Genomic DNA, 20,325 nt, shown 5'->3' with positions numbered 1-20,325 from the left:
ACGGCTGTTGCCAAATTGCCCTGCCCGGGGGGTTTGCATGCATGACTGTCTCCCAGTGATTTCTGAGAGGCCTGGTTCCTGTGCCTTTCCAATACGGAGACTTCATGTGTTTCTGGATCTTTGCCCAAGTGTCCGTGGACCCTGAATTATGTCCTCACCATCCCACCAGCCCTGGATCCCGGGCTCATCTGCTCCCTGACCTCCAGCTTCCTCTCTGGTGACCAGCTCTCAGTCTCCTTCAGATTTCCCCATACAAGACCGCCGGGGGGTGCTGTTAAATTACACATCTGCTCCTCTCCCCTGTTCAGAGTCCTCCTTTGGCTCCCTAGCACCCTCAGGAGGAAACCCAAGATCCTCCCTGAGCCTCTAAGACCTTTCATGGTCCGGCTTCTCCTGCCCATTCCCATCCAGCCCTCCTCACTCACCACCATCCAGCCACCAGCCCTTTGCCTGTGCCATTCCTCCTGCCTGGAGTGCTTTCCACCTGCAGCCTGGTCACCTCCTATTCACCCGTGAGGCCTCAGCCCACCTCAGGGACGCCATCCCTGACCCCGGCCCCAGGTCCCAGCTCCCTCGTGTGAGATCTGTTTCCCTCTCCTCTTCCTCAGTGGGATTTGTACTCAGAGCTTTACTTGGGGGATTAGCAGAGCAGCCCTGTCCTACCCCAACAAGTTTGGATTTTAGGGTCAGAAAGACTTGGGCTTTGGTCCTGGCGCTGCCATTTACCAGCTGTAAATGTAGGGCAAGTCCAGTGCTTCCCTTGGCCTCAGTTTCCTCATCTGTAAAATGGGGATGAAGCTCCTGCCCCCACAGGACACTGTGAGGAAACCAGGGAGATGGCCCAGCACTGGTGTGCAGGACTCCTTACTCAGACAGGTGGTTGTAGTTGTTGTTATTGGATTTGGCTCCAGGCGTTGTGGCCAGAAGCAGCGTGTTAGCGGGACATTCTGGTGAAAAGAACGGTTTACTTTGAAACGTATATTCCATCACTGGCTTTTCAGGAATGGGCAAGTGTGGTACGTTAAGGGGCAATTTTGTAGCGCCTCATTTATCTTTAAGCATTTTGTCTGTTTTTCCAATTTGATAAGGGATATTTTTTCAACTTTATGTCTCAACTTTTTTGGAAAAATTTTAAACCTATGCAAAGTAGACAAGGATAGCGCAATGAACACCCACATCCTTTTGCCACATTTGCTTTATGCCTCTCTCTTGGTTTATTTTTTTGGCCATGCCGTGAGGCTTGTGGGATCCTAGTTCCTGGACCAGGGAATGAACCCGGGCCCTCGGCAGTGAAAACACAGAGTCCTAACCACTGGACCGCCAGGGAATTCCCAATGCCTCTCTCTTTTATTTTCTTTTTTTTTAAATAAATTTATTTATTTTATTTACTTTAGTTTTGGCTGTGTTGGGTCTTCGTTGCTGCACGCCGGCTTTCTCTAGCTGCAGTGAGCGGGGGCTACTCTTTGTTGTGGTGTGTGGGCTTCTCATGGCAGTGGCTTCTTTTGTTGTGGAGCACAGGCTCTAGGTGCACAGGCTTCAGTAGTTGTGGCTCACGAGCTTAGTTGCTTTGCGGCATGTGGGATCTTCCTGGACCAGGGCTTGAACCCATGTCCCCTGCATTGGCAGGCAGATTCTTAACCACTGCACCACCAGAGAAGCCTGCCTCTCTTTATATAGACATTTACGGAGGAAGATTTGAAAGTGAGTCAGAGATATGACACTTCACTCAAAATGTTTCAGCCTGTATCTCTCAAGAGCCATGACTTTTTTCTACAATGTAGGACCTTGTCTAATCACAATGCTGTTATCACATTCTAGAAACGTAATATTCCTGCAAGAATATTATCTAAGATTAAGTCCATAGTCTAATGATCCCAGCTGACCCCAGATATCCTCTATACCTGTTTCTTTTCTTGTCTGCTTGTTTAAAATCCAGTCCAGGATCACGTGCTGCCTTTAGTTCTCAGGTGTTGCTATGGTCTGAATGTTTGTGTCCCCCACCCTCCAATTCATATATTGAAACCCTAACCCGCAAGATGATGGGGAAGGTCCCTTCCACCATGTGAGGTCACAGTGACACAGTCTGCACCCAAAAGAGGCCCTCACCAGAACCCAGTCGTGCTGTTGCCCTGATCTTGGGCTTCCAGCCTCCAGAACTGTCAAGAAATACATTTCTGTTGCGTGTACGCCACCCAGTTCACGGTATCTCGTCACAGCAGCCCAAACAGAGGAAGACAGGTGTCTTTGGTATCTTTTGACTTGGGTTCATTCCTCAGTCTGTCTTTGCATTTCAGCACAGGGACATTTATGGAGGACAGGAAAGGCGTTTTGTAGAATGTCCCACATTCCGGATTTATTGGCTGTTTCCAGATTAGATCAGGTTATTCATTTTGGTGGGAATACCCCAGCGGTGATGCTGTGGGCCTCTAAGAGTCTCACATCACGGCCATGGGGTGGTAGTTTAATATCTGATGCTGAGTCGGAGCCCGTGGTGAAGGTGGTGTGTTAGTCAGCTCAGGCTGCCATAACAAAGTACCACAGACTGCGTGCCTTGAACCACAGGAAGTTACTGTCTCACAGTTCTGGAGGCTGGAAGTCCAAAACCGAGCTATTGGCAGGGCTGGTTTCCTCTGAGGCCTCTCTCCTGGGCTTGCAGACGGCTGCCTTCTCGCTGTGTCCTCACTTGGTCTTTCCTCTGTGTCAGCACTGGTGTGTGTCCAGTGTCAGCAGTGTCAGCACACTCTTTGTGTGTCCAAATTACCTCTTCTTATAAGGCCATGAGGAGACTGGATTAGGACCCACCCTAAGGCCTCATTAATTTACTCACCTCTTTAAAGGCTCTATCTCCAAATACAGTCACATTCTGAGGTACTGGGAGCTAGAGCTACAACATATGAATTTTGGGGGCGTGCAGTTCAGTCCATAACAGGGAGTGACCACCATTGAAAACGTATAGCTTTCCCTTTGTAATTAGTACATTACCTGTGGGGTGATATTTTGAAGCTGTGTTTTCCCCAACTTTTTATTTCTAAGTCTTTCCAGGCAGTTATTCTAGCTTTGTGTTGGTTTTGATTTCAAAGAGTTAGAACAGTAAATGTCCAACAATAGGGGGTGACCTGACTCCGAATTTCGATTTAGTATTTTCATCCCCATCTTTTAGAGGAGGAAACTGAGGCTCAGAGAGTGTAAGTTACTTGCACAAGGGTACACAGCAAATTCATTGTAGTAATTACTGCCATTTACTAAGTGCTCTTGTGTGCCAGGTACTTAGTACCTATTTTACAGATCAGGATGGTAAGACCAGAGAGGTTTATCACCAGGTAGAGCCTGGTTTGGTACCAGTTCTGACTGACTTCAAGGCCTAACGTCTATCCACAATCTCGCATGACATCTCAAAGATGAAAAGCTTTCGTGACTTCCCTGGCGGTCCAGTGGTTAAGACTCCGAGCTTCCCCTGCAGGAACCGCGGGTTCTATTCTTGGTCAGGGAGCTAAGATCCCACATGCCGCATGGTGTAGCCAAAAAAAAAAAGGAATGAAAAGCTTTCAGCCTTGCAGAAATCTTGCTTTTCAGAATCTCCTAATGTTACATCAGGGAGCTGGTTAAACTAATGGTTTTAACCTATCTGACTCAATGAAATTTGTCTACTCAATATAAATTGTCTGCTCATAATCATCCCTGAAATCCATAATGCCCCAACTTTAGTATGAAGGAGAAATAAAATTATACAGCCTATACAAGCACATTTATTTCAGTATGTAAATGCTCGGGCACAGCCTCAGGGAAATGAAAACAAAGTAGCGGTTGCTTTGGATTTCATTAATACAGCAGCATGAATGCAGCCCGACCCAGCGTGGGGACTTGGCGACTTAAATGCCACACGTCCAGCGTGGCCATAGGTGACAGGATTTTCCAAAATGGTGAACAATTGGGAATTCCCTGGCAGTCCAGTGGCGCAGCAAAAAAAAAAGGCCACCAAAGTGGTGAACAATTCTCAGTTCAAATGAAACCAGTCTTCTCTCAATTAACATGGTGATTGCAGTCCTTGAAAATTCAGTGTGTTTGAAAGTTATGGGAAAAAATACTGTACATGTAAAATGGAAGGAGGTTCTGGGTTCTGACCATTTAAAACAGGTTTGTCACTGATGTGAATGTTGGCGGGACATTCAGAGGTCTTGCAGGACTTGTGTGGGACTGCCCTGGTATTGCAGGCTGTGTAGCATCTGTGGCCCTGTACTGCCTGCTGTGGGTCCCGATCCCAGTGTCAACCAGAATTGTCCTCAGTATCCCAAACGCCCCCTAGAGGGCAGTACTCCCTCACTGAGACGCGCCTGTTCATTGTATTTTATAGGCACCGGCTTTACACATTCGGAGCAGGCTTTTGTGGTTCTTTCATGCCAGTTAGGGCCCTGTGAGTGACCCAGGAAAGCCAAGCGGCCACGTGGGTCTGGGCCCCGTCTCAAGGGGCTAGTTTCTATCTGCTGCCCCACGTGGCTGCTGAGTAGAAGTCCTGCCCCAGTTGCCATAACTTCCCTTTTAAAAAAGAGAATCTGGAAATCTGGAATAACGTGATGTCTCATACTTTTCAAATGTAAGCTCCAAATTTTCCCCAACTTTTTAAAAACATTATTTTATTGAAGTATAGTTGATTTACAATGTTGTGTTCTCTGCTGTACAGCAAAGTGATTCAGTTATACATATATATATAAATATATATATATATATATATTCTGTTTCATGTTCTTCTCCATTATGGTTTATCACAGGGTATTGAATAGAGTTCTCTGATATACAGTAGGACCTTGTTGTTTATCCATCCTATATATGAGATTGCATCTGCTGACCCCAGACTCCAAGTCCTTCCCTCCCCCACCCTGCCCCAACTTTTTATTCTGAAAAAAAAAAATCCTTTAAATCTTTTTTTTCTAGGTTTTTTGTTTGTTTGTTTCATTGAGGTATAACTGATATACAAACAAGGCATGTATTTAATGTACACATTTTGATGAGTTTAGATGAAAAAAATTTTAATCTTCAGAAAAATTAAGAGTACCATAAACACCTGTGTACCCTTCACCTATACGTACCAGTTGACATTTGGCCCTATTCGCTATATCTGTCACTCTCTCTCCATACACACAAACACACACATACACGCGTGCACAGCGCTCACACACACACAAATACACATTGTGTTTTTTGCGGACCCATTTGCAGATAAGTTGTAAATATCATGTTATTTCACCTCTACATACTTCAATGGGCATCTCCTAAAAATAAGCTCCTGCATGTCTAGGACACTCATTACCATCCCTAGGAAAATTAATAATATTCCATAATATCATCTAATATACAGTCCATACTTAAATTTCCCAATTGTCCCCCAAATGTGTGTTTTATCATTGTTCCCCCCCCAATCCAGGATCCAGTCAAGGATCCTATGTTGCATTTGGTTATCATGTCTCTGTAGCCTCTCTCCTCTTTTTTTTTTGAAATTGAGTTATATTTAATCAAATCTTAAGTGTATAGCTCTAGGAATTTTGACAAATATATATATATATATATATATATATATATATATATATATATACACACACACACACACACTGTGTAACTACCAGCCAGGTCAAAATACATTTTTTGTTCTCTTTTAACCCAAAATATGACACCCGTATTTTTATTGTCTTTCATGTCTGACCAGATGGCCACAGTTTGGGCTTTTCTGATGTTTCCTCCTGATTAGATTCCGGTGATACACTTCTGAAGGGGCTGTCATAGAAGTGACGTGTTCTTCCCAGTCCATCCCATCAGGGGATGCCTGTGTTACTTTGGCCCCGTAGTGGCGACACTGACCTTGATCATATGGTTAAGGTGGTGTCTACCTGGTCTCTCCACAATTAGTATGTTATCTGTGGGCTGTGCTTGGAGACCTTGTGTGCATGCAATGTTTTTAAAGTCAAGTGGCGAAAGAAGGCACATCTGTGGGGCAGCTCTCATGTTATGAGGCCCCCAGGTTGGAAGCCTTCGGTTTAGGATCCTGGAGGGGTCTTCAGCAAACATTCCTCCATCGTCGGGGGCGGGGGCGGGGAGCTACCAAAGGAGGCTTGGATGGGTGCAGGTGTTTGCAAAGGGACCCCAAGAGCACCTGTCTTCCTGCAGCTCCGGGATTGTGGAGGGCTGCGGGAGGTGGAGGTGACCGCGTGCCTGGTGTGGAAGGACTGGCCTCACCGCGTTCACCCTCACAGCCTCGTGGGGAAAGACTGCACGGACGGTGTCTGCAGGGTGCGGCTCCGGCCTCATGTCAGCCCCCGGCACAGGTACCTGAGCCCTGACCCCTCACCCTTGGTCACGGAGATTTTGAGGGGCTGAGGATCACCCCGGAAAACCTTAGGAGCAGAGGCAGCTTAGCCAGACTCTCCCCACTGCATTTCCTAGATGGGGAAACTGAGGCCTGGGGGCCGTGGAGGGTCTTACCTAGGCCTGGAACCCTGCCGCACACGCATTCACACGCATTATATTTATCCCCATTTTGTAGAGGAGGAAACTGAGGCTCAGAGAGGCGAAGGAGCCCAGATAGCCAATGGCAGAGCTGGAATTTGACTGCAGACCGGACTTAGCTGCAAATCCCATTCTTTCTTTCGCTTTATAATTTATATGCTTTTAATTTAAAAATTTAAAGGTTCAGAAAATGTATGCAGTGAAAAATAAATTTCCTTCCATCTTTGGTCCTCTGGCCACCAGTGCCCCTCTCTGGAGGCAGCTAAAGATATGCTAGGTATTTATCTTTTTTTCCTTCCCTTATGAATGGTAGCAGACATTTGCACCTTGTTTTTATGTTCCAGTACATCTTAGAGATAATTCCCGTCAGTACAGTTAGCGCTGTCCTGTCCTTTTTATTGACTGCATAGTATTCCAATGTATGGCTGCACACAATTAATTAAGTCCCTATGAATGGGCACCCACAATGGTTCCAATCTCTTGTTGCTCTATCACTAACTGTGCTTCAGTGAACAGCTTCACATATATACTCTTTCTTCTGCAGGATGAATTACTAAAAATGAAATTGCTGGCCCCAAGTCTGTGCAATTATACTTTTAGTGATTTATAAACTTAGTGAAAATGTCAGCGCCATGAAAGCAGGGATTTTATCTCTTTTGTTCCCTGCTGTATCCCCCAGTGCCTAGCACAGTCCCTGGCACACAGTAGGTGCTCAAGAAATATTGGTAGGATGAATGAATACTGCCATGTTGTCCTCCAATATGTGATTGCTGGGGCAATTTACAGTCCCGCCAGCAATGGGTGAGAGTGCCTGATTCTCCACAATATCACCGGCAGAGGGTATTGTCAGATGTTTTGATCTCTGCTGTTTTGATGAGTTTTTTTTCAAATTGGCATCACATTGCTGTTTAATTTGCAGTTTTCTTATTATAAATGAGGTCAACAGGTGCTTTCCTGTGGTAAAGATAAGTTCTCTCAAGAATTCTCCACACCCCTGAAAGGTTTGAACCCCAGTCCCCTCCCTATGCTGGGACCCCTGGGCCTGGGGTCTCCAGCCTCTGAGACTGTGAGCCCTGAGACAGCATCTACCAGAGCCATCCTGTGGGTTAGGGCTATACCTGCCCCCTCAGGATTACCCCCCTTCCCCCCTTCCCCCCGACTCAGCTTTAACAACCTGGGCATCCAGTGTGTGAGGAAGAAGGAGATCGAGGCGGCCATTGAGCGGAAGATTCAGCTGGGCATCGACCCCTACAATGGTGAGTCCCCACGCCTAGCCCCAGCATCCTGTCCTCTCAGACCCCTCGCCCCCTCTGCCACCCCTGTCCCCTCGCCTTCTCCAGTATCCGCCATCACCACAGCCCCATCCCTTCCCTGTCCCCCATCCCCCACCAGGGTCTCCACCCCCCACACTCAGCCTTCCCATATCTCTCCTGCAGCTGGGTCCCTGAAGAACCATCAGGAGGTGGACATGAATGTCGTAAGGATTTGCTTCCAGGCCTCATACAGGGACCAGCAAGGACAGATGCGCCGGATGGACCCTGTGCTCTCTGAGCCCGTCTACGACAAGAGTGAGTCGAGGGTGCTGTTCCATTAGGGTTGTCTTTGGCCGCAGGTACCAGAAAGCCCCACATACAATGGCATGAACAAACAGGGAGTTCTTCTTTTTTTCTCAGTTATTAAGGCTGTTCCTGTTGATTCAGCTGCTCAGCTATATCAGGGTGCTGGTTCAGCAGCTCTGTGATTCTCTTGGGTTTTCCCTCATGGTCAGGAACTGGCTGCCACAGCTCCAGACATCATGTCTGTGTTCAAGGCATGATGGGCAGTGACACCCTGTGTGGTGTGCAGGCTGTACACTGCCCAATTCTAAGGGTCAGCATTTACTAGGTAGCCTCTGGGAATGGGGCTTTCTGGTGTTGCAGAATGCACAACCAGGACAACTATACTAGGTAGCCCTTGAGAAGAGGCAGCATGAGTAATAATCTCTCTCTCTTTCATAGAGAAAATAATATATTCCTCAGAATCACCCTGGTAGACATCTCCTTATGTCTCATTGGACAGAACTTGGTCCCACGGCCACCCTTAGTTGCAAGAGAATCTGAGAAAGCAAGTATCTAGGTTTTTCATCCTCTGTAGAGAGGTACAGGTATGGAAGAGGAGATTGGGAATGGCTGTTAGATTTTAGCCAGCCTGCAGTGACTGCCACAAGCATCAAAATGGGCAGGGATATTCACTCAATCAGGACTTTTATGGGTGTAGGGGATAGAATCCCAACTCAAATAAGGAAAAAAAGAAGAATTTGTTCCATTAACTAAAAATATCCAGAGGTAGCACAGTGCTTCAGGTCTGGCTGCATCCAGGTTCTCAGTGATGTCATTAGGGATCTCTTTCCATCTCTCAGCCCATGCTTCCTTTATGTTAGAGTCACTCCTGGCAGGGCCCTCCCATGCAGGGGCAAAATAACTGTACGCAGCTCTAGTCTTACATCCTACCAGCATGACACTTCTCCCCTGCTCCCAAAGAGAGATTCTCTTACTCAGCATTTTTGCTCCAAGTCCCAGGGCTGTCTCTCATTGGCCTAGTTTTAGTCATGTCCTCCTTTCTGACTAATCAGCTGTAGCCAGAAGGAGGCGATGCTGTGATTGGCCAGGTCTAGGGCAAATGATCACTGCTGAGCTGGGAGCGGGCTCCGCCCTACCCAATCCCCATGACTGAGGTGGGGGGTGGTTCCTTAAAGGAAAACTGGGGGGGCTGTTAACAAAAGAAGGGCCAGGACTGCTAGACTGGCAAAACAACATGTGTCCACTACAAGTTTCAGGCCATTAGCTCTCATCTAAGACTCATCCCTGACTCCTGACCCCACCAACCCCTCCCTGAGGTCTGAGGGTCTCCCTTTTGGGCAGACACTCACCGGACCTCAGCACGGAGGACTCATGATCGTCCATTAACCCCTCCTGCCTGGGCATCTTCTTTTTCCACCTGGACCACAGGTTCCAGAAGGATCAGGCACCCTGGCTTCTCCATTTCCCACCTCTCCACACCCCAGGGTGGGCACCCATGGGGTACCTGGTAAGGGTTTGATGACTGAATTCTCGTTTTTTCTGTGTGCCCCTTCCTCTCCTCTTTCCCAGAGTCCACAAACACGTCAGAGCTGCGGATTTGCCGAATCAACAAGGAGAGCGGGCCGTGCACGGGCGGCGAGGAGCTCTACCTGCTGTGCGACAAGGTGCAGAAAGGTGAGGGGCCTGGGGCAGCAAGTGGGCGGAGTGGGGTCTGCCGGCTTGCAGGGGCAGCTGGGGAGCCCGGAGGATGAGAGGGTGAAGAAGAGCCAGTTAACCAGGGGAGCCGAGTGGAAGGGTCCAGAGCTTTGGTTTTGGAGGTAGACAGAAATAGCCCATTGATTCATTCACTCACTGAGTCACTCGCTCACCTGCTCACTCATTCATGAGCAAAGAAGGAGGCACAAACAAACAGTGCTGGCCTGCGCTGGGTACCTGGCAGGCCTTGCCATCATGAGTTCCGGGGGGACTCTGGTATTAAAATCGTGGAGGTGCATAAATAAGTGCTTTATGACAGTTGGATCAGGGCTACGAATGGAGAAAATGGACGATGTTTCCCCATCTGTTCAAATGTCAAAACCCTTTTTCAAATAGGGTTTTTGGGATTTTTTGTCGGTTTTTAAAAAAAGTTTTTGGCCCGCGCCCCCTGCATTGAAAGGGCGGAGTCTTAACCACTGGACCAATTAAAAACAGGATTTTTTTAAAAAGAAAAAACAACCCAGGATTGCCTGGGGGGGAGCTTTCTCTTTTTTCTTTTTTTAATATTTATTTATTTATTTGGCTGCGTTGGGTCTTAGTTGCAGCACGTGGGATCTTCGTTGCTGCATGCGGGATCTATTTTTTGTTTTTAATTCCACATTTATTTATTTAAATTTTATTTATTTTTGGCTGCCTTGGGTCTTCGTTGCTGCGCGTGAGCTTTCTCTAGTTGTGGTGAGCGGGGGCTACTCTTCATTGCGGTGCCCACGGGCTTCTCATTGCGGTGACTTCTCTTGTTGTAGAGCACGGGCTCTAGGCACGCAGGCTTCCGTAGTTGCAGCACGTGGGCTCAGTAGTTGTGTCTCGCGGGCTCTAGAGCGCAGGCTCAGTAGTTGTGGTGCACGGGCTTAGTTGTTCCGTGTCATGTGGGATCTTCCCAGACCAGGGATCGAACCCCAGGCCCCCTGCATTGGGAGCATGGAGTCTTAGCCACTAGACCACCAGGGAAGTCCCTCTCTTTCATTGTATATATCTTTTCTCTATCCTTTGTATCTTCTATCATGTGACTCTATTATAAATAACATCACCACCAACAGAAGAGCAAACATTTGCCTTGCTCTTTTTTTTTTTTTTTTTTTTTTTTTTTTTTGCGGTACGCGGGCCTCTCACTGTCATGGCCTCTCCCGTTGCGGAGCAGAGGCTCCGGACGCGCAGGCTCAGCGGCCATGGCTCACGGGCCCAGCCGCTCTGCGGCATGTGGGATCTTCCTGGACCGGGGCACGAACCCGTGTCCCCTGCATCGGCAGGCGGACTCTCAACCACTGCGCCACCAGGGAAGCCCTATCTTGCTCTTATTTTATTTTAATTTTTAAAAATAAATTTATTTATTTTATTTATTTATTTTTGGCTGTGTTGGGTCTTCGTTGCTGTGCGCGGGCTTTCCCTAGTTGTGGCAGGTGGGGGCTACTCTTCGTTGCAGTGCATGGGCTTCTCATTGCGGTGGCTTCTCTCATTGTGGAGCACGGGCTCTAGGCGCGCGGGCTTCAGTAGTTGCAGCACGTGGGCTCAGTAGTTGTGTCTCGCGGGCTCTAGAGCGCAGACTCAGTAGTTACGGCACACGGGCTTAGTTGCTCCGCGGCATGCGGGATCTTCCCGGACCAGGGCTCGAACCCGTGTCCTCTGCGTTGGCAGGCAGATCCTCAACCGCGGTGCCACCAGGGAAGCCTATCTTGCTCTTATTAAGTGCCAAACTCTGTCCTAAGCACTTTGTATGCATCATTTATTCAATCATCTAATTGCCTAACAGTTCTATGAGGTAGATTCTCTTATTCCCCGTTTACAGATGAGGAAACCGAGGCAGAGAAAGATTAAGTAACTTGCTCAAGGTCACAGAGGTAGTCAGGTAGAGACAGGATTTGAATCCAGGTGGTCTGTGCTTCTGGGAGGAAAAATAAAGAAAGGGAGTTGAAAAAAAATCAGGAAGGTGGTGAAAAAGTAGTATCTGGAGATAGATAATGCTGAGGAAGGGGACAGAGAGAGATGGCTGGAGGTGTTGTGGGGCACAGTTTGACTTAGTGGGGCCAGGGAGGACCGCTCTCAGGAGGTGACACTGGAGCCACGAAGAATCTGTGTGGCCATGAGAGGAAGAGTGTTCCAGCAGAGGGAACAGCAAGTGCAAAGGTCCTGTGGTAGGAGCAGGCCTAGTTGTTGGAGGAACAGTGAGGCCAATGGGGCAGGAGGGCAGTGAGAGGGGAGGAGGGTAGGAGAACATGCTACAGCCTCAGGAATCCGCCCACAATCCTTTCTCAGGTTGTATGCTTATATAGTTAACGTCTATCTCCATCCCCACCCTCCCGCCACTGGGTTGTCTGGGCAGGACCTGGGAGCATCGTGGTGAGCAGCTGTGTCCCCAGAACCACCCAGTCTAGGGCCAAGCACACATGAGGTTCTCAGGGAAAAAAAAAACAAAAACCTTTTTTTTTTTTTCCTGATTCTCTCTCTCTCTCTCTCTTTTATTTTTCATTTTTTCTGCAAGGTTTACTCTTAAAACAAAACATTTTAACCATTTTGAAGTGTATACTTCATTGACATTTAGTACGTTCCCAAGGTTGTGCCACTACCACTCTCTAGTTCCAGAACATTTTCATCACCCCAGAAAGAAACCCAGTACTCTTTAGGCAGTGACTCCCTATTCCCCTCTCTTCCAGCCTCTGGCATCCACCAATCTATTTTCTGTCTCTATGGATTTACGTATTTTGGACATTTTATATAATAGAATCATACAATATGTGGCCTTTTATGTCTGGATTCTTTTACTTAGCATAATGTTATGAAGGTTCATCCATGCTGTAGCAGGTATCAGTGCTTTGTTCCTTTTTATGGCTAATATTCCATATATGGATATATCCCATTTGGTTTATCCATTCATCAGTTAATGGGCATTTGGGTTATTTTCACCTCTTGGTTATTATGAATAGCGTTGTATTTGACATTTGTGTATAAGTTTTTGTTTGAACACCTGTCTTCAGTTCTTTTGGATATGTACCCAGGAGTTGAAGGTTCTTATAAGATTTTGAATGAACGAGCAAATGGTTATTGGGTGGCTCCTCTGTGCTGGGTTCTGTGCTAGGCAGTGCTGGGACACAGCAGTGACAGAGAAAGCCCCAGCCTCTGCCCTCACACGGCTCTCAGTTCAGAGGGAGGTAGGGAAAGAAAGACAAATTACAAATGTGAGTAATGCTGAGAGGGAAGAAGACAAAGTGCTGAGATTGAACAACAGGAAGTCCAGACATGGTCCGGGCATCTGGGAAGGCTTCCCAGAGGAGGTGATATTTGAGCTCAAATCTGAGGAATGACAAGGAGGCTGTTAGGAGTCTGGGAATTGGGGTCAGGGCAGGGAAACTGTTCCTGCCCTGGGTGAATGATTCGAGGTACATGTGAGTCCTGTTCCGTTACTCACTCACTGACTGATCTCGGGCAGGTGACTTCACCACCCTGAGCCTGTTTCCTCATCCCTAAAATGAGCTGGTGTTAGGATGAGATGGGATCCCACGTACCTAAAAACTACACTACAGAGAGTTAGCATTTACTGAGGATTTCCTGAGTGCCAGACCTGGAGTTAGTATTTTGCATAATACTAATAAAAACTATCATACTTAACATGGACTGAGCACCTATTATGTTAAGCCCTCTTCTAAGTCCTTTTCTTGGAGTGACTCATTTAATCCTCCTAACAACTCTTGTGAGGTGAGTACTATGACTTTCCCTCTTGAAGGTGAAGAAACTAGGCCCAGAGATATCAGTAACTTCCTCAAGCTGTAGCAGCTGGTGGTGAAGAGCTCTAGCCTGCCTGGATCCCCATCTTGGCTCCACCACTTGCTGACTCTGTGACCTTGGACAAGTGACTTAACCTCCCTGTGCCTTTGCTTTCCCCTCAATATAATGGACTTCCTAAAGGTAGTTTTTTCATAGGATTTTTATGTGTCTTAGAGGCAAACCATGTCTGTCCAACACATATAAAGCCTCAGTATATGGAGTTAGTGTGATGAGAGGCAATGCAATAAGACAAGAAAAAGAAATAGTAGGCAGAGTAGCATACTGAATCCCGACTATTCTGCTACCAGCTGTATGACCTTGGGTTAGTCTCTTAAACCCTCCAAGCCTCGGTTTCCCCATCTATGAAGTGGGTGTCTAGAAAAGAGTTAACATAGCAGGTCTGAGACTGTTAGTGTTTGGAAGCCCAGCTTACAAGGTTGACCCTTGGCTGGCTTTTGGGAACTTTGAGAGGGCTCCTACCATTCCCTGACTGTTAAGAGTGGCTCACTGTACCTAAACTGTACAAACAATATGGTTTGTGCAGATCATTTGCTTTCCTTCTGGGAGTCTGGAATTTTGATATGTGCCAGCTAGAGGGAGCCTACTTGACCAACTCCCAGTAAAAACCCTGGGCAGTAAGTCTCTAATGTGCTTCCCTGGTAGAAGCATTTCATGTGTGTTGCCACTGGGGGCAGCAGTGTGCGGTGTGCATGTTCTGTGTGAGTCCCCTGGGGAGAACTCTTGGAAGTTGGCACCTGGTTTCCTCTGGACTTCGCTCCAGGCACCTTTCCTCTTAACTGCGCGTGCATATGTCTTTTTCCTGTAATAAATCATGGCCATGAGTACAACTATATGCTGAGTCCTGTGAGTCCCGTTAGTGAATCACTGAATCTGATGGTGGTCTTGGGGGCCCCTGATAAGGTGGAAATATTAAGTCTACCTGCCTTTTGGATTGTTAAAGGATTAGATGAGTGTGTGTGTGTGTGTGTGTGTGTGTGTGTGTGTGTGTGCGCGCGTGTGTGTGTGTGTATGTCAGTGACTGGCACATGGTAGGTGCTCAACAGAAAGTTAGTTGCCACTATGATTAGTTTTATTATGACTAGTTTTATTCTTAGAAATATTGGTGTTGATTTTGGGGGAGGCTGAGTGAGTTGGGTCTCTGGTGGACCAGTGTCCTGGCTCAGCTGACACCCCCACTTTCCTGCCAGAGGATATATCGGTGGTTTTCAGCAGAGCCTCCTGGGAAGGCCGGGCTGACTTCTCCCAGGCCGACGTGCACCGCCAGATTGCCATTGTGTTCAAGACACCACCCTACGAGGACCTGGAGATTGTTGAACCTGTGACAGTGAATGTCTTCCTGCAGCGGCTTACTGATGGGGTCTGCAGTGAGCCTCTGCCCTTCACATACCTGCCTCGGGACCATGGTAACCAAGGCCACCCAGGGTGACCCACCCCCCCAGAGACTAGGTCTTTGGTCTTGCTTGTGGTGACCCAAAGGGGAAAGGGGAAGTGGCAGAAGTAGAATGCAGGCTCAGAGTTGCACAGACTGGGGTTCAAATCCTGGTCTGCTGCTTACTGGCTGTGAGATCTTGGCTTCTCCTAGCCTCAGACTCCTCCTGTGCAAAATGGAAATAATAATAGTACCCATTTTATGACATTTTGGGACTATTTAATCATTCCTCCCCTCAGCACGCCTGCTCGTGCCTGGCCCTCGCTGGGTAGTGCTGGGAACGTAGCGGTGACTGAGACAGCTCCAGCCCTAACCTATGAGGCTCATAGTCTTATGGGGAGAGGGGGCACAGATCCATTCCCATACAGTGACAACCAGAGTGGGCAGGGCTGGGATTGGAATTGCTTACAGAACTTGGATTGCCCAGAGTGGGGCACCTGACCCAGCCTTAGGGTTCAGGGAGAGCTTCCTAAAGGAGGGGATGGCTGACCTGAGAATGGGAGGATGACTAAGCAATTCTCCAGGGAAGTGGTAAGAGTTGAGGAAGAGTGTTTTAAGCAGTGGGAACAGCAAGTGCAAAGGCCCTGAGGCAGCATAGTGCCTGGGACGTTCCAGTGTAGCTAGAAGGAGATTTGGGTTTTATTCTGATTAAGATGTGGACATCTATATGCATTGTTTGGGCAAAAACCAGAACAGCATAACAACTTCCTAAATGGTCTCTATAATTAATTCTTAATTAATTCTTATTTTTAATGGATTATTTTGTATGCCTCTGGTATCTCCTAAACAGACAGCTACGGTGTGGACAAGAAGCGGAAACGGGGGCTGCCCGATGTCCTTGGGGAGCTGAATAGCTCTGGTGTGTTCACTCTGCCCCTTTTCACATCCCTCTCCAGGTTACTGGGAGGGGATGACTGACCCCACTGCCCTGGCCCACCCCAGGTTGGGGAGGAGGGGCTGTTGGGATCCAGGGGTCCTCATCTCTGTCTTCCCTCAGACCCCCATGGCATCGAAAGCAAACGGCGGAGGAAAAAGCCGGTCTTTCTGGATCACTTCCTGCCCGGCCACAGCTCAGGTGGGTCCTGGCTCAGTGCAAGCCCCTGCCCGCAAGGTGGGCTGAGGGTGAGCTGCATCCCTGCTTTTCTGGCCTTTTCAGGTCCCCCAGGAGCTCCTACTAGGGCAGTGCCTTACCACTTAGCCAGCAACATAAAGTGGAAAGAATAGTGGTTCTGGACACGGTCTGGAGGCTCTGATCTCGGCTGGGCCATTTACCTGCTGTGTGACCTTCATCAAGTTGCTCTACCTCTCAGATCCTCAGGGCTCCTCTGAAAAGTCTCACCACATACCTACCTCATTGACCTTTTAAAATTTAATGTACTTATTTTTACAGACACTATATAATCACATAACTGCTTTGTGTGTGCTTACTCACTTAATCTGGGTAATCACCCTGGGGGGGTGGGTGCTGTCATCTCCCCCCACGCCCCACCACCATTTTACTGGTGAAGAACTTGAGGCCCAAAGAGGCGATGTCTCTTGCCCAAGGTCACACAGCCAGTCTGAGGTGGGGTGGGGAGCTGCACCTGGGTATAGGTTTAGATTAGTGATGACATGTGAAACCAGTAGTAGGGAGTAGACGGTGGATAAATGGGGGTGGTGTCAGAGCCAGCCAGCCTTGAATTCAGCCACCCTCTGGCCTCTTCTACCGCGGCCTTCGTCTCAACTCACATGCCAGCCTCCAGTTCCCATGAATTCTAACCCTGTCTGGCTGCCATCCAAAGCCCCCCCACTCGCTGACCACTAGCTCTAAGAATGCTGTCCCCAACACCCCAGCTACCCCACGGCGCCCAGCTCCCAGCCAGCTGCCAACCACTCAGAGTCTGCTGAGCCTGGACCACTCCAGCCAGTCCCACCTTGAAGGTTTCAGTTATCACCTGTTGTCCCGCAACCCACTGTAACCAATGCCCAACAGCTCTGCCCCTAGAAACCCCCAATCCTAGTCTATTTCATCAACCTTCGATTCCCAATCCCCAAAGCCTCTGCTTATCAGCCACCTGTCATTCATCCACTTGTTCTATCACCCCGATTTCCCAGTGTTTAAAGTTCCCCTCTCTCGTCCTTGTGGCAAAGCTGCCCTGGCACTAGAGTGTGGTGGTTAGGAGCATGGCCTCTGGAATCAGACTGGGTTTGAATTTGAGGACACAGTTTAGCCACTGTATGACCTCTTTGGGCCTCAGTTTACTTAACTTGCAGATGGAGACCCTCCCTCTTAGGGTTCCTTCCAGAATTCAGTGAGATCACATCACACAGTTATTTAGCACAGTGGCTGACATAGAGTTGGTGCCCAGGAGATGTTAGGAACTTGCCAGAAAGCAGGAATGCCACCTGCATTTGTTTAACTGCATTTGATCATGTTTAACTGCATTCATAGCAAAACCCCAAATAACGCTTCAATAGGATAGAACATTATTTCCCCTCTCACATAAACACAGTCCAGAGGTAGGTGGTCCATGGGTGGTTTGGCGGCTGCATGATCATCAGAGACCCAAGCTCCTGCCATGTTCAGCTCATAGTTTCCACCTCATGGTCCAAGGTGGCTGTTGCAGCTGCAGCCATCACGCCCAGATTTCAGCCAGCAGCACTTAGTCACATCAAGCTACAAGGGAGGCTGGGAAATAAGAGTTCCAGCAGCGCAGCGTCTCTTTCTGAGACAAGTGTAGTCAGCCTTTGCTGGTGAGGTTTGTCTTGTCTCAAAAAGAGAGACTCTCCCACAGTGACACTTACCATTTTACTATACAATTTTGGGGCTTGTGACTTCTCCCTTGGGTCTCCCATGGTGTGGATGTTTCACTTATCGGGTTGTCTTTATTTTGCTGGGGGGGGGGGGCTTTGGAGCCTCCTCTTCTTCCTCATTCTTGGGGAAAACTCCCTAGCACTACAGGAGCATGGTTTCTACCCTGCTTCTGCAACTCACCTGTGGACTGCAAGTTATTTTGCCTGTTTGCTTATTAAATGAGAATGATCCTAGTTTTAGTTTTTTGAGGAACCTCCAAACTGCTTTCCACAGTGGCTGTACCAATTTACACTTCCACCAACAGTGTAGGAGGGTTCCCTTTTCTCTACATCCTTGCCAACATTTGTTATTCGTGTCTTTTTGATGATAGCCATCCTGACAGGTATGAGGTGCTATCTCATTGTGGTTTTAATTTGCATTTCTCTAATGATTAATGATGTTGAGCATCCTTTCATGTGCCTTTTGGCCAACTGTAATGTCTTCTTTGGAAAAATGTCTGTTCAGGTCTTCTGCCCATGTTTTTAATTTTAATTTTTAATTTTTGATGTTGAGTTGTATGAACTGTTTATATTTTGGATATTAACCCCTTATCAGTCATATCATTTGCAAACACCATATGACCCAGTAATTCCACTCCAGGTATATATTTTTAAAAAAATGAAAAAAAAAAAAAAAGAAAACACTAATTTGAAAAGATACATGCACCCCAGTGTTCATAGAAGCGTTATTTACATTAGCCAAGAAATGGAAACAACTTAAGTGTCCATCAATAAATAAATGGATAAAGAAGATGTGGTACATATACACAATGAAATACTACTCAGCCATAAAAAAAAAAAAGAAAATTTGCCACTTGCAGCAACATGGATGGACTTGGAGGACATAAGCTTAGTGACAGAGAAAGACAAGTACTATATGATACCACTTACACGTGGAATCTTAAAAAAGAAAAAAGCTAGTGAGTATAACAAAAAAGAAACAGACTCACAGATACAAAGAACAAACTAGTTGGTTACCGTAGGGAGAGGAAAGGGAGGAGGGACAAGATAGGGGCAGGGGATTAAGAGGTACAAACTACTATGTATAAAATGAATAAGCTATAAGGACATATTGTACAGCACAGGGAATATAGCCAATATTTTATAATAACTATAAGTGGAGTATAACCTTAAAAAATCGTGAATTACTATGTTGTACACCTGGAACATATAATTCTGTACATCAACAAAATTATTGTAACAAAAAATTACAAAAAAATTGTAATTATTTTGTAATTACAAATGTTTTGTATTTTGTAACTTTGTAATTTGTAATTTAAAAAATTATTGTAACAACAACAAAAAAAGGGAGATAGAGAACGGTGATAGTCCCTACTCAGAGTTTCTTGGCATTATAAGAGGCCACACCGATAAAGCATTTAGCAACAGAGGGGGCATTTGAGTTAGGGCCTGGCCAGAGGTCGACCCTAAAAGCCCACCATACTTTCTTCTTTCTTCTCATCCCTGCAGGCCTGTTCCTCCCGCCATCAGCGCTGTTGCCAGACACAGACTTCTTCCCGGGCACCGTATCCCTCCCAGGCCTGGAGCCCCCCTGCGAGCCGGACCTCCTGGACGACGGCTTTGCCTACGACCCCGCTGCCCCCACGCTTTTCACCATGCTGGACATGCTGCCCCCAGCGCCACCACTCACCAGCGCTGTCGCGGGCAATGGGGGTGCAGGGGCCGCGGTCGGGGAGCCCCCCGGCACTGAGCCGCTGACGCTGGACTCGTACCAGTCCCCGGGCCCCGGGGACGGAGGCACTGCCAGCCTCGTGGGCAGCAACATGTTCCCCAATCAGTACCGCGAGGCGGGCTTTGGGGGCAGCCTCCTGTCCCCGGGGCCTGAGGCCACGTAGCCCCCGCGGCGCTGGAGGAGAGGCGCTGGGTGGGGAGGGAGGTGGAAGGGGCCGTGCGAACCCAACCAGGATATCCAGCACCCCCCATACCCTTGGGCGGCCCTTGGTCAGTCTTCCGACGTTCTCATCCTTCTGAATCGGACATCTTCAGCGCTGGCGAGAAACTCCGTAGCATCGGTTTCCCCTGAGCCCATTTTACAAGTGAGAAAACTGAGTCTGGAGAGGAAAAGGGGCTTGCTTGGCTCTCAAGCGCTCGCTTGTTAAAGCTGCTGCCTCAGCCCTCACAAGCGGGGGCACCTTCTCCAGGCGGATTCTGTTGTGTACATATGGGAGGAGGGTGCAGATCCCCCGCCCTCCGTCCCCAGGCTTGAAGGTGGGGGGTAGGTTGTTTGTTCTGAGTCTTCCCAATAAAGATGAGATTTTGAGCCTTGGGGGTCTCTTCTCTTCTCCGCTTGAGAAACACCCGCGGCCCTTACGTACAAAGTCTCCAGGATCTCCTGACACACCGCTTATCTCCTTCAAGCCCCGCCCCTCCCTCCTCGCCCGAATATAGGCCCCGCCCCTCGCGTGAGCGGAAGCGCCGTCCGCGAGGCTCCGCCCCTCCCCCTTCACTCAGCCTCCC

At 48.0% G+C, this 20,325-nt stretch overlaps 1 protein-coding gene across 1 annotated transcript in view; it reads left to right on the top strand.

The window, feature by feature from the left end:
• RELB (RELB proto-oncogene, NF-kB subunit) overlaps window positions 1–20,128 on the top strand; it is a 29,279-nt gene extending 9,151 nt beyond the window's left edge. Inside the window, exons 4-11 of the mRNA XM_060000640.2 lie at window positions 6,157–6,314; window positions 7,660–7,751; window positions 7,932–8,063; window positions 9,624–9,728; window positions 14,774–14,989; window positions 15,806–15,874; window positions 16,013–16,090; window positions 19,318–20,128. Of these exons, the coding sequence (XP_059856623.2) occupies window positions 6,157–6,314; window positions 7,660–7,751; window positions 7,932–8,063; window positions 9,624–9,728; window positions 14,774–14,989; window positions 15,806–15,874; window positions 16,013–16,090; window positions 19,318–19,703 (1,236 nt within the window). The 3' untranslated portion in view covers window positions 19,704–20,128. The remainder of the gene's footprint in view (window positions 1–6,156; window positions 6,315–7,659; window positions 7,752–7,931; window positions 8,064–9,623; window positions 9,729–14,773; window positions 14,990–15,805; window positions 15,875–16,012; window positions 16,091–19,317) is intronic.
• Window positions 20,129–20,325: the final 197 nt, after the last annotated feature.

The sequence above is a fragment of the Delphinus delphis genome, chromosome 20, assembly GCF_949987515.2.
Source record: "Delphinus delphis chromosome 20, mDelDel1.2, whole genome shotgun sequence".
Taxonomy (NCBI): domain Eukaryota; kingdom Metazoa; phylum Chordata; class Mammalia; order Artiodactyla; family Delphinidae; genus Delphinus; species Delphinus delphis.
Note: the sequence above shows the minus strand (reverse complement) of the source record. Positions and strands in the feature narration are given on the sequence as shown.